The sequence below is a fragment of the Haematobia irritans genome, chromosome 4 (assembly GCF_050003625.1).
Source record: "Haematobia irritans isolate KBUSLIRL chromosome 4, ASM5000362v1, whole genome shotgun sequence".
Lineage (NCBI taxonomy): Eukaryota > Metazoa > Arthropoda > Insecta > Diptera > Muscidae > Haematobia > Haematobia irritans.
Genome location: NC_134400.1, coordinates 44,269,395 through 44,283,995, shown reverse-complemented (window position 1 = coordinate 44,283,995; position 14,601 = coordinate 44,269,395). Strand labels below are relative to the sequence as shown.

Sequence of the window (14,601 nt, the reverse complement as noted above, 5' to 3'; positions counted from 1 at the left end):
TCAGATACGTAATTTCAGAGAAAATAACATGGAGCCGACAAACATATTACATGTTCCCCGTCCAAAAATAACATTTTGCTCTTGAAACATGTTTGCCATGATCATATTCCTTCTCTGGGTGTGGTCCATACCGGTTCATAAGGTTCGTTGAGTGCACTGAAAAAATATTGACCTAATATTATGCACCTAAATTTTAGGACACCTAATTTACACAATATTAAGAACAAATTATTTTTTAATTAAGAAATTTTAATTAAAAGAAGGTTCATAAACATTGATTTAAAAATGTTCTTCTTTAAATTTAGGATACGCTTTAATTATACCCTGCGCCACACTGTGGAACAGGGTATTATGAGTTAGTGCATATGTTTGTAACACCCAGAAGGAGACGAGATAGACACATGGTGTCTTTGGCAATAATGCTCAAGGTGGGTTCCTGAGTCGATATAACCATGTCCGTCTTTCCGTCCGTCTGTCTATGAACACATTTTTGTGATCAAAGTCTAGGTCGCAATTTAAGTCCAATCGCCTTCAAATTTGGCACATGTTCCTAATTTGGGTCAGAATAGAACCCTATTGATTTTGGAAGAAATCGGTTCAGATTTAGATAATTTTTAATTTTTTAATTAAGAAATTTTAATTAAAAGAAGGTTCATAAACATTGATTTAAAAATGTTCTTCTTTAAATTTAGGATACGCTTTAATTATACCCTGCGCCACACTGTGGAACAGGGTATTATGAGTTAGTGCATATGTTTGTAACACCCAGAAGGAGACGAGATAGACACATGGTGTCTTTGGCAATAATGCTCAAGGTGGGTTCCTGAGTCGATATAACCATGTCCGTCTTTCCGTCCGTCTGTCTATGAACACATTTTTGTGATCAAAGTCTAGGTCGCAATTTAAGTCCAATCGCCTTCAAATTTGGCACATGTTCCTAATTTGGGTCAGAATAGAACCCTATTGATTTTGGAAGAAATCGGTTCAGATTTAGATATAGCTCCCATATATATCTTTCGCCCGATATGTACTAATATGGACCCAGCAGCCAGAGTTTTATACCGATTTGCTTGAAATTTTGTACAAACATAACACTTAGTCGTATAGTCAAGTGTGCAAAATTTGATTGAAATCGGTTTAGATTTATATATAGCTCCCATATATATCTTTCGCCCGATATGGACTAATATGGCCCTAAAAGCCAGAGGTTTGGCCCAATTTGGTTGAAATTTTGCATTTAGATATAGCTCCCATATATATCTTTCGCACGATATGCACTTATATGGACCCAGAAGCCAGAGTTTTATACTGATTAGCTTGAAATTTTGCACAAGAAGTACAATTGGTAGTATAGTCAAGTGTGCCAAATTTGATTGAAATCGGTTCAGATTTAGATATAGCTTCCATATGTATTTTTCGCCCGATATGGACTTATATGGCCCCAGAAGCCAGAGTTTTGGCCCAATTTGGTTGAAATTTCATGTGTGCCAAATTTGATTGAAATCGGTTCAGATTTAGATATAGCTCCCATATATATGTTTTTCTGATTTCGACAAAAATGGTCAAAATACCAACATTTTCCTTGTAAAATCGCCACTGCTTAGTCGAAAAGTTGTAAAAATGACTCTAATTTACCTAAGCTTCTAATATATCGAGCGATAAATCATAAATAAACTTTTGCGAAGTTTCCTTAAAATTGCTTCAGACTTAAATGTTTCCCATATTTTTTTACTAACATTTAGTTCCACCCTAGTGCATTAGCCGACTTAAATTTTGAGTCTATAGATTTTGTAGAAGTCTATCAAATTCTGTCCAGATCGAGTGATATTTAAATGTATGTATTTGGGACAAACCTTTATATATAGCCCCCAACACATTTGACGGATGTGATATGGTATCAAAAATTTAGATCTACAAAGTGGTGAAGGGTATAATATAGTCGGCCCCGCCCGACTTTAGACTTTTCATACTTGTTAAATTTGCGTCCCTTCGTTAAATTCGTATGTCTTTGAAGAAAGGCAAATTCCCCTTAAATAAAAGGTTTTAAGCTGAGATCAAAAACAACAATAATGATTGAATGATTGAAGAAACCAACAATAACAAACAAAACGAATGAAGATAGAGGAAGCACGCTCAAAAACAAACCCAGCCAACTACATTCAAATCGATGATTTGGGTTTGGCTAAGGCAAAGAGATATGCTAGCAAATTTGTTTAGGCAGTAGCCGACTATCAAACCTTTTTTCGGAAGGTTCAAGTGTAGTTCACTTTCGGTTGAGTGAATTACCCGAATTTATTCTGATAATTGGTTGATAGTTTTGCTGCAAGTAGAGGATGCTGATGAGGAATGTGGTAATTCCGAAACAGCTGTACATCCAACCATCTTGCAGTCTATAGGGCTTTGCCCAAATAAATTTGACAAGCATACTTTTCCTATGTTGGTTAAGCTACACTTGTAACTAAAACAACAATAATTAAAGAAAAACTTTTTTGATATTGTTTAAGTTCGAGTAAAGATTAATTGGACTTAATAGTGTTCGTTAGAATTTGTATACTACTTTTTGGTACATCCCTGCCAGAGTAGAAATGTCATAATTTGAATATTAATTTATCTTGTCAAAAGCCCCGCCTTCCGCCATCTTGGTTGAGAGCATCTCTCACTTTACTTGTTATCGATAAGCCAATTGGTGCGGTTGCAAATTTATCCATATCGTTGGAAATTATAGGTAATATTGTTTACCATTAATTATAATAGAAAACACCTTAATAAAACCTTCTGCTCTTGTTATATATTGAAAATATTAAACTATCGTGTTTTTATTTTTCTCTATATTTCCATACTTTTCGCATTCGGCGAACATTTTGATCCATTCGTACCGGATAATTGGACTTCGGAGTGGAAGAATTGGTTTAACCGGTGTTTTTCTTGGTTTTTGTTATAGACACAGTCCACCTGACCTGGTCATCAATTTCACCTTAAACTCAAACCAATCAGTTCATCATCCTCAACATCTGTTTCATCGTTTTATAAGGTAAGTGCAGTGCATTTTCCCTTATAAAGTGAGTTCGCGGTCGGTGCAACAACAAATATAGTGGTCGTCCGTCCATTTAAAGAAAAAAAAAGGTTGTTTTACAACGCTACGCGATCGGTTTTTGTTGTGAGTGTTCCTAAAAGTGGTGTACAAGTTCAGCGATATCAGTGAATATTAGTGTTTTTTTTTATTTAAAGTGGTTTATTTGCCTTTATTTGCGTGAAAATATCGTTTTTCATTGTTTTTAAGTAAATTTTCATTTGCCGACGGCAAAACGCATTCAAGGTTTTTGTTTTTGTATTTCCATTTTGACGTCTGTGCAAATAATTTCGGAGAGAAATAACTTGGAGTACATGTTTTCACCACTTTCGTACACTAATATTCACTATACACATATATCACTCTCTTTGTTTCGTATATTCACCACTTTTTCGCGTTTTCTGTGCTGAAATTTCATTTATTAATTATTGTTTCGTTCATTTGCATACATTTGAGAACATACAAAAGCTTTTATTTTGTTTTGTTCTCATCAGTGTTGCGCTCTTAGTCGATTGCTATAGTATAGTGACTAATCGGGCACATCTCGTACTATCGTGTTATCGGATATCGATCATCATTTGAATTCTTAAGGGGGCTATACACTACGTGTAATTCCCACATTAGAATTCAAGTTGAATTCAAAGGTTTGAATATTTCCCGGTTGGAATCGGGGCTTGAATTAAAACTCGGTATATTTTGAAACTTTTACGCTCTCACACTGAGAGAAATTATTCGATCATTCAAATATTTGGTAAATTTTGAATATTTATTGGACAGGTATTTATTATTATTGATTTATTTATACCTTTGTTTATTATTATTATTATTATAATTTTTCTTGTGTCAAGCGTTCGGGGGTAATATTTTGTGCACCCTACATTCAGTATTTTCGGTTTCTGCGAACGTTTGATCTTTTGTCGGATTTTCGCGAGTTGTGGACTCGAATTAATCTTTGTAACTCGAGTTACTTTTGCGTATTTTGCTATTTTTATTGAACGGAACCTTGTCTGAGTTTGGTAATTTTATTGGCCGTTGCTTCTTGGCTATATTGTAATTTCGTATTTGGTTACATTCTTCAATTTGGTAGTTGAACGTAAAGTTAGAATGTCTGTATCTCCCTTTGATCGCTTTATTCGCGTTTCGGACGCTCTTATTAAATTCCACGCCCATTTTAATGCCATGAAAGATGAGGAGTTAGACGTCTATAGCCTCGAGATTCGAAGTGAGGAATTGGGGAAGTTGTGGACAAAGGTTCAGGATTGCTTTGAGGAATGCGTGGCTAGTTTACAGGGTGCCGGAACAACGCAAACGAGTGATATTGAATCGGTGGACGGGAAATATGACGCGTCCCATCAGGCTTATATGAATTGTTTGTCCGCGATAAATCGAAAATTGGGCCAGTTTCGTCGGTCACGTAGATCATCGATCACTTCGTCTGCGTCTTCGGTCGTTGCAGCATCGAGACGGAGTATCGGGTCTCATAAATCGACTCAAGGATCCGAAGCGATTTGGGCTAATAACGCGACTACTTCGATACCGGCTGATCGGGATGGGCAGTCGCTGCCTAATGGCAAAGCCGGGTTTAGGGGTGAAGTGGCCGTTAGTGGCCCTCCACTTTGTGATATGGTTCACAATTTGGCGTTGCCACCGTGCGATACGGATGTATTTGAGGGCAATTTTCTAGACTGGCCTACATTCCGGGATTTGTTTCAAGCAGTTTATGTTAACAATTCAAGATTAACGGACGTCGAGCGTTTGTGTCATCTTGTGCGGAAGACCAGTGGCGAAGCCAGGGAAATTGTCTCGAAGTTTCCGCTGACACATCGAAGTTTTGCCCTCGCGTGGAAGGCCCTCGTTGATGCATACGACAATAAGCGGGTTCTAGTTCACAATCAACTTAAGTCTCTCTTTGCAATTTCGGCAGTATCGGTAGAGACAAGTGCGGGTTTGAAATCGATTCAACGTGGAATCAATGGCTGTCTTTCGGCATTGAATACGTACGAAGTTTCGACCGATAATTGGGACCAGATACTCGTTTTTATTTGCCTTCAACGTTTGCCGCGGCTCACACAGACTCTTTGGGAGCAGAGTGTTAGGGACAAATCAGCCCTTTCGTCGTGGGCGGATTTAGACGCTTTTTTGTCCGAAAGGGTTCGTACGTTGATGTGTTTGCATGATTTGCGGGAAGACACGTCTTCGAAGCGTTCTCAGGAAAAGAAGGTAAAAGCGCATTTTACCAATGCGTCTTCTTCTAAATCGTCGCGTGCTTCGTCGGAATCTAAGTGCGTTATTTGTCCTAAACATAATCATAGACTTTCGGCTTGCGTTAAATTTGGTAAACTCTCGGTATCGGAACGTTACATAGTGGTAAAACGTAACCGGTTGTGCTTGAATTGCTTAATGAAAGGTCATGAGATGAAGGATTGTCCAAGACAATATTCGTGTGCAAAATGTAATTCGAGACATCATTCGCTATTGCATCGCGATTCTACGCCGTCTAATAGCGCGACTTCGGCGACGGGTTCGACCAACACCTTGTCGAGTTCAGCGGCTAGTTTTCAACCGAGAACTATGCCTTCGGTTGATCAGCCGCAACCTTCTACCTCGTCGGCGTGCCTACCTCGCCAGGCATTTCATACGACGCAAAATAGGGCCGTGCTTTTGGGAACTGCGATGATTAATATCATGCACGATGGGGTTTCATATCCGGCACGCGCTTTGATTGACCCCGCTTCAGAATCTTCGTTTCTGACGGAACGCTTTCGAAATCGGGTGAAACTACCGGTTCACGCGGCTAATGTTACAATTTCGGGGGTAAATAGCGCAATTTCGGCCAAATCGAGTAAAATGTGTAATTTGAAAATCGGATCTCCACTCAACGCGTCGGTTTTGTTGGAAACTATGGCTATAGTGCTCCAATCTATATCCGGGAATTTACCTTCCTTTACGGTGTCGCAGGAAGTTTTGTCTCAGATTCCGGATATTCGCTTAGCTGATCCGAATCTTTTCGTGTCGAGACCGGTCGATATTCTACTAGGCGCTGACTTGTACCCGAGAATACTATTAGAAGGTTGCCGGCAGATTGCGGCTCAATCATTGATAGCACAGAACAGTGTTTTCGGCTGGCTAGTAACGGGTCCGATTTCTACATCGCAAATTCAAACATTTACTACGACTATAGCGGTTGATGAAGAGGAAAATTTAGATAGAACGCTTTTACGGTTTTGGGAGTTGGAGGAAACACCACGTAAAGGGGTTTTGTCCCCCTCCGATAAGTTCTGTGAGGAAAATTACGTTCGGACAACGCGCAGAGATTCGGAAGGTAGATATATAGTTACACTTCCGCTAAAGGAAGAGCTCGGTCCTCGTGGATATTTGGGTGAGTCCCGAACAACTGCTTTGAGGCAATTTTATCGTAATGAATCGTCATTATCGAAAAGGCCGGACGTGAAATCAGTTTATGATAGTGTTGTTAAAGAATATTTGCATTTGGATCACATGAGGCCAGTATCCGCCATTTCTGCAAGTGATACACTTTCGTGTTATCTTCCACATCATCCTGTCATTAACCTCGAGAAGAAGACTTCCAAACTTCGCGTCGTATTTAATGCGTCTAATAAAACGTCCAACGGGAGTAGTCTTAACGATATCCTTCACGTAGGTCCCACTTTGCAGCAGGACTTAGTCCTTCTTATTGTGCGATGGCGACTATTTAAATACGTGTTCAACTGCGATATTACACAGATGTATAGGCAGATTCGAGTGGACTCTTCTCATGCTCCGTTGCAGAGAATTGTTTTTAGGGATTCTCCGACAAGGACAGTCCAGGACTATGAACTACAAACGGTGACCTTCGGTGTAAACTGTGCACCATATCTCGCGATACGGACACTGTTACAGTTAGCTGAAGACACTGAGGAGGAGTTTCCACTCGCGGCCGATATATTACGTAAATGTATGTACGTTGATGACGTTTTGACCGGAACTCATGACCTTGAAACTGCGATAATGGCTCGGGATCAATTAATCGCGGCGCTTGCGACGGCTAAATTTGAACTGCGGAAATGGACATCGAATTTTAGAGAAATTTTAGATTCACTACCGCCGGAATATTTGGTTGATGCTCAATTGCTGGCATTTGTCGAGGCTAGCAATTCGAAACCATTGGGTGTGAGATGGAATGCTCAATTGGATGCATTCTACTTCGCGGTCGAGCCTATAGCAAAAAGGTGTGGATACACTAAACGGGAAGTGTTGTCGGCTATCGCGAAATTATTCGACCCTGTCGGTTGGTTAGGTCCAGTGATAATTGTGGCAAAGATTATCATGCAGAAGGTTTGGCTTGATCGCGTCGGCTGGGATGAAATACTGCCTTCGGCAACGGCATCCGAGTGGGAAAAATTTGTAGATAGTTATCCGGATGTCAATTCGATAAATATTCCTCGGTGGATTCGTTACACACCGTGCACTTCGGCCGAGCTTCACGTATTTTCAGATGCCTCGGTTAAGGCATACGCGGGGGTAGTATATATTCGAGTTTTGGCCCCAAATGGCGAGATTGTCGTTAATTTGCTATCGTGCAAGACGAAAGTTGCTCCGTTGAAATCGGTTTCTTTGCCTCGTTTGGAGCTTTGCGGCGCTGTTTTAGCGTCCGAACTCGCAAGAACGGTCATTCGAGAAATCGGTATTGATTTTGGTCGAATTTATTGTTGGACGGATTCGACTATTGTACTAGCCTGGTTAAGGAAAACGCCTTCGGCTTGGACAACATTTGTCGCGAATAGGGTATGTCGCATTCAGGAGAACGTCGGTGGTACGAATTGGTATCATGTGAGGTCGGAGGATAATCCTGCTGATCTTGGCAGCCGCGGTGTGTCCCCTTCGGATTTGGCCGCCTCTCGACTTTGGTGGCATGGGCCTCAGTGGCTATCGTGTAGTCAATCGGAATGGCCGGTTCGTGACACTTCCTCTTTTGACACCGACGTAGAAATTCGGTCTGTGAAGGCACATGCTTCTTTCGTTAATTCATACGAGGATGTTCTCGATAGATTTTCTTCTCTGGATAGAGCGCTGCGTGTTATCTCATATGTTATGAGAATCTTTTATCGGACGCATCCCGCTCATAGGCGTGATTGTAGCTATGCGGATCACAGTTTATCATCGTCTGAGATTAGGGCAACTAAAAGTCGCTTGATAGTGCTTGCTCAAAAAATGAATTATGGTAATGAATATAAGGACTTGATGGATAGGTCTTCGTTAGGTACTGGCAGTTCACTTGTTTCTTTGAACCCGTTCCTTGATGAAATGGGTGTAATGCGGATGTATGGTCGTTTGAGCCGCTCGCCTATTCTTTCGTATTCGGAGCGGCACCCTATAATTTTGCCCTACAGCTGTCGATTCACGAAGCTTTTGGTGGAATTTGTTCATTTGATTTCCATTCATGGAGGAAATCAGTTGATGTTGCGTATTCTTCGTATAGAATACTGGATACCTCGGGTGAGGAATCTTATTCGTTCGGTTATACATAGGTGTAAACCATGTCTTTTGGAGAGGAAACGGGTTTGTAGTCAGGTGATGGCTCCTCTTCCTCCGGAAAGATCTGTTCTCGACAGACCTTTTACTACGACTGGCGTAGACTATGCAGGCCCCTTTGAGGTGAAGTCGTTCACCGGACGTTATTGTCGCATAACTAAAGGTTATGTGTGCGTTTTCGTGTGTTTTGCTACTAGGGCGATTCATTTGGAAGCGGTTTCCGACTTGTCGACTGCCGGCTTTCTTGCGGCATTTCATAGGTTTGTTGCTCGTCGGGGTTGTCCTGCGACCATTTTCTCGGACAATGGGACAAATTTTGTCGGTGCGTCGCGTGAGCTTGAACGAAATTTCCGGGATGTAATTAGGGGAAGCAGTGATGTCGTGTCCTCTAAGTTTGCACACCAGGGCCTATCGTGGCGATTTATCCCAGCTGGTGCGCCTCATATGGGAGGCCTTTGGGAAGCTGGGGTGAAGAGTTTTAAGTTGCATTTCAGAAGGCAAATAGGGAATGTTCGTTTCACGTTTGAAGAGTTTTCGACGGTGTTGGCTCGTATTGAGGCTTGTTTGAATTCAAGACCTCTTTGTCCCCAATCGGATAACCCGCAGGAGCTTGACGCTTTGACACCGGGTCATTTTCTTATAGGTGCCCCTCTACTCGCCCCTGCTGAGCCAGTTATAACCGAACAGCCTCTTTCGTTGGTGAATCGGTTTCGTAAGGTACAGGCTCTTGCACAACAGTTTTGTGTACGTTGGAAAGAGGAATATTTGAAGAATCTGCATATGAGATATAAGTGGAAATTTCCTCAGCGCGATGTTATGGTAAATGACCTAGTCGTTATTCGTCATGAACAGCTTCCACCAACTTCTTGGAAATTAGGTCGAGTCGTGTCGGTTCACCCGGGCGTAGATGGTCACATTCGGGTCGCGGATATACGTACGGAGAATGGCGTTGTAAGACGACCTATAGCTAAGTTGGTCTCATTGACCGACACTTCGGCGAACTCTTTGTAATTCGTATATTTTCTCGCAGTATCATGGAAAATACCTCGTGCTTCGCTGACGACTTGGAAAATTTCGAGGTTATTATGGATCAATCGGATGATGATACTGCGTGCCCCCTTGATATGTCGGCGGTCGAACGGGCATTGTTGGAGGAGCCGATGGCGATACCGTCGCCTGCCATTCCGGAGGTTCAGCTATCGCCCCAAGAAATTGAGAGTCCACCTCCGGTAGTTGTGGATGAGCCCGTGGTGGCGCCTGCTGTAGTAGAGGCTACTGATGTTGGTCGAACTCCTGCTCAATTGGTTTGCAGGGTTTGTGGAGGTCGTCACGCATTGCGGCGGTGTCGGAAGTTCCTCTCTCTTTCGATTGAGAAGAGGATACGTATGGTGGTACGACATCGCTATTGCTACAGATGTCTAGCACAGACCCACCAGTCGAAGGATTGTCCTAGCCGGCGTAGGTGCCCCAGTTGCTCCGGGGACCACAATGTTTTGTTACACGCTGCGGCTGTGGCGCCTCGAATTGAACATGGGAGCTCGAGGTCTGCTCAGCGGATTCGTAGTGGGAGCCATACGAATCGTCCGTCCGATCTTGCTGTGGCACGGTCATATTCCGATTTTGGCGGCGTCGGAGTTCTGCCTCTGCAGAATGTCGTTAGTCTGGCGCCCAGCCTCGTAGTCCGCGTGTCCCCCCATGGTGTGTCCGTTCCGGTCCGTGCAGTAATCGACAACTGCGCGCGCCAAAGCCAAATCTGTCGTTCTATGGTCGAGAACTTAGGGCTACCGGTTACAAATATTGAGGGGGTCCAATTTTGCCGGTTGACAGTATCGTCCGCTTATGATCCAGAGCAGCGACTGACGTTTACTGCTCGTGTGCACGATCTAGGTCGTGTGTTGACCCCCGCCGAAGCCGTGCCAGAACGGATCAAGGAATCCTTTTTGGGATTACCTTTGGCAGATCCGCAATTTTACCGAGTGGGACGGGTTGCGATCGTTTTTGGTCCTGAGGTGTATGGGCGAATCATAACACATAGGGTGTATACGTCGCCCGGTCTCCCGGTGGCTCATTATACAATCTTCGGTTGGGTTCTGTCCGGGTTGTGTAACTGCTAGGGTAAATGCGCGAGAGCCCCCCTTTTGGGTTCTAACGGCCCCCTTTTGGCCATCGTTTTATTGTATCTCTTCGCGAGAGCCCCCTTTTTGGGGTTCTAACGGGTCCCCTTTTGACCCATCGATATATTGTCGCGAGAGCCCCCCTTTTGGGTTCTACCAGGTCCCCTTCTGACCTTACGTAATTATTTTTATTAGTTTTTTTTTGTAATCTAGTCTTAGGTTGAATTTGGAAAGATAAATGAATTAATAAATTGGATTTATGGTAAATGAACTGAAGGAAACTCACTTTGCACTGCACTTAGCCTCATTTTGTATTTTAAGTTTAGTTTTAGTTACAACATACCTTGATGTTGCAAGGCGGCCGGCAATGTTTAAGTTCGAGTAAAGATTAATTGGACTTAATAGTGTTCGTTAGAATTTGTATACTACTTTTTGGTACATCCCTGCCAGAGTAGAAATGTCATAATTTGAATATTAATTTATCTTGTCAAAAGCCCCGCCTTCCGCCATCTTGGTTGAGAGCATCTCTCACTTTACTTGTTATCGATAAGCCAATTGGTGCGGTTGCAAATTTATCCATATCGTTGGAAATTATAGGTAATATTGTTTACCATTAATTATAATAGAAAACACCTTAATAAAACCTTCTGCTCTTGTTATATATTGAAAATATTAAACTATCGTGTTTTTATTTTTCTCTATATTTCCATACTTTTCGCATTCGGCGAACAGATATAAAGAAATAATCTTTAAATTAACTGAGATATTGAATCATAGGATTAAAGACAAACAAGTATATACGGCCGTAACTTCGGCCAGGCCGAAGCTTATGTACCCTCCACCATGGATTGCGTAGAAACTACTGAAGACAGTCATCCACAATCGGATTACTTGGGTTGCGGTAACACTTGATGGTGGCAAGGTATTTTAAAACTTCCTAACACCGTAATATATATCACATAGTCCATACGTGGTATATATTAAACTAAATTAGGCCGATTAAATACGTATATAATTAAGTTTAAAGTTTCTATAGAAATAGAATTTTGACAAAATAAAATTTTGACAACATTTTCCATAGAAGTAAAATTTGGAAAAAAATCTATAGACATAAAATTTGGAAAAAATTTTCTATAGAAATAAAATTTTGACAAAATTTTTTATAGAACTAAAATTTTAACAAAATTTTCTATAGAAATAAAATTTTGACAAAATTTTCTATAGAAATAAAATTTTGACAAAATTTTCTATAGAAATAAAATTTTGACAAAATTTTCTACAGAAATAAAATTTTGACACAATTTTTTATAGAAATAAAATTTTGACAAAATTTTCTATAGAAATAAAATTTTGATAAAATTTTCTATAGAAATAAAATTTTGACAAAATTTTCTATAGAAATAACATTTTGACAATGTTTTCTATAAAAATAAAATTTTGGTAGATTATTTTTGGCTCGAGTGGCAACCATGATTATGAACCGATATGGACCAATTTTTGTGTGATTGGGGATCGGCTATATATAACTATAGACCGATATGGACCAATTTTGGCATGGTTATTAGCGGCCTTATACTAACACCACGTTGTAAATTTCAACCGGATCAGATGAATTTTGCTCCTCCAAGAGGCTCCGGAGATCAAATCTGGGGAACGGTTTATATGGGGGCTATATATAATTATGGACCGATATGGACCAATTCCTGCAAGTTTGTTAGAGACCACATTTTTCACCATGTTCCAAATTTCAACCGGATCGGATGAATTTTGCTCCTCCAAGAGGCTCCGGAGGACAAATCTGGGGATCGATTTATATGGGGGCTATATATAATTATGGACCGATGTGGACCAATTCCTGCATGGTTGTTGGATGCCATATACTAACACCACGTACCAAATTTCAACCGGATCGGATGAATTTTGCTCCTCTAAGAGGCTCCGGAGGTCAAATCTGGGGATCGGTTTATATGGGGGCTATATATATAATTATGAACCGATGTGGACCAATTTTTGCATGGTCATTAGAGAACATATACCAACACCATGTACCAAATTTCAGCCGGATCGGATGAAATTTACTTCTCTTAGAGCAATCGTAAGCCAAATTTGGGGGTCCGTTTATATGGGGGCTATACGTAAAAGTGGACCGATATGGACCAATTTTTGCATGGTTGTTAGAGACCATATACTAACACTATGTACCAAATTTCAGCCGGATCCGATGAAATTTGCTTCTCTTAAAGGCTCTGCAAACCAAATCGGGGGGGTTTATATTGGGGCTATATGTAATTATGGACCGATATGGACCAATTTCTGCATGGTTGTTAGAGACCATATACTAACACCATGTACCAAATATCAGCCGGATCGGATGAAATTTGCTTCTCTTAGAGCAATCGCAAGCCAAATTTGGGGGTCCGTTTATATGGGGGCTATACGTAAAAGTGGACCGATATGGCCAATTTGCAATACCATCCGACCTACATTAATAAAAACTACTTGTGCCAAGTTTCAAGTCGATAGCTTGTTTCGTTCGGAAGTTAGCGTGATTTCAACAGACGGACGGACATGCTCAGATCGACTCAGAATTTCACCACGACCCAGAATATATATACTTTATGGGGTCTTAGAGCAATATTTCGATGTGTTACAAACGGAATGACAAGGTTAATAAACCCCCATCCAGGGATCCGGAGCGTGGAGCGGAGCGGAGCAAGCCCTTTTTTTGCCGGAGCTGGAGCGGCATTTCTAAAATCCGGAGCGGAGCGGGAGCGGTTTCCAAATGAAAAACCGCTCCGCTCCGAATAAAATATTACTTGAATGAAATGTGTAACTTTGAAATTACACTGTGTAGGTAATTTTAAATATAGCTAGTACTTAGCGTAGTGTGAGTAAACGTTTAAAATGTACGATATGTATTTTTGTACGTACGTACATTGGGGAAAACACAACGTGTTTTTTTAGTAATTGTTTTCAAAAACGGCAAATGTCAAAATATATCTCTAGTATGTGTTGTAAAAGTAACAACAGTACTTCCGATCAATTTCATCCCGTATTACTACAAAGATGTTTGTAATGAACGTCAAATAAATGCAATTAAACGATCTTATTTATATTTATTTTTTTAGTTTTCTACACTGAAAAAAATATTGTCGTGAAGTCAAAGATTCAATGTCCTTAGAATAAGAATGCAAATTTTGCTTAACATGGAAGACGCATTTCTCTAAAATAAAGTTTTTTTTTCTTGTCCAAAAAGCAATAAACTTTTGAATGAAGTTGTAATGTCCTTATAATTAAGCGATTTTACTTAAAAATGTGTATCATAACATGAAAGATAAAATTTTTGAGGTAAGGTCAACGTGACTTTAATAATTAAGAAAAATTCTTTAAAATTAATAAAATTGTCTTTAAATTTGTTTCCTTTTTGCATCTTGCCTACAAAGCAAAAAATCGTTAAAAAATAAGACATGTTTTTCAACACTTTATTTTAAAGACGCTTTTTACTTGAAACATAGCATAATTTCTACTGGAAGTCGAGTCTTAATATGGAAAAAAATAACTCGTTAACTCGTTTTTAAAGGATTTTGATAACAACTGACGAAAAAAATCTAAAAAATGAAAAATTAACATTTGCTTCATAGAAGCAATTACATAACCCCCAAATTTAAAAGAGAATTACGTCTTTAAAGTATCCTTACTCCGCTTCTTTGGCTCGGAATTAATACCCAAACTGTTAAAGTAAAGACAAAATCTTTGGAACCGGGCATGCTTTTTTTTTTCAGTGTAAGGACATTCATATTTGCTTTACTATTGTACTATATCCTAGCATTCTCTTATTTCTGATATTAGTTCTCGAAAATTTAATTAAAATTATGGATAGTTTCA

General features: G+C 40.3%; 1 protein-coding gene across 1 annotated transcript; it reads left to right on the top strand.

Moving 5' to 3' along the window:
• Positions 1 to 2,678: 2,678 nt before the first annotated feature.
• LOC142235905 (uncharacterized) lies at positions 2,679 to 11,393 on the top strand. The gene is made up of 3 exons (XM_075307154.1): positions 2,679 to 2,725; positions 2,942 to 3,031; positions 9,633 to 11,393. The coding sequence occupies exon 3, from the start codon at positions 9,637 to 9,639 to the stop codon at positions 10,714 to 10,716; it is 1,080 nt and encodes a 359-aa protein (XP_075163269.1). The 5' UTR covers positions 2,679 to 2,725; positions 2,942 to 3,031; positions 9,633 to 9,636; the 3' UTR covers positions 10,717 to 11,393.
• Positions 11,394 to 14,601: the final 3,208 nt, after the last annotated feature.

Bases quoted from the DNA above. Each gene is read 5' to 3' on its own strand.
- LOC142235905 (XM_075307154.1), top strand. From the start codon at position 9,637: ATGGAAAATACCTCGTGCTTCGCTGACGACTTGGAAAATTTCGAGGTT.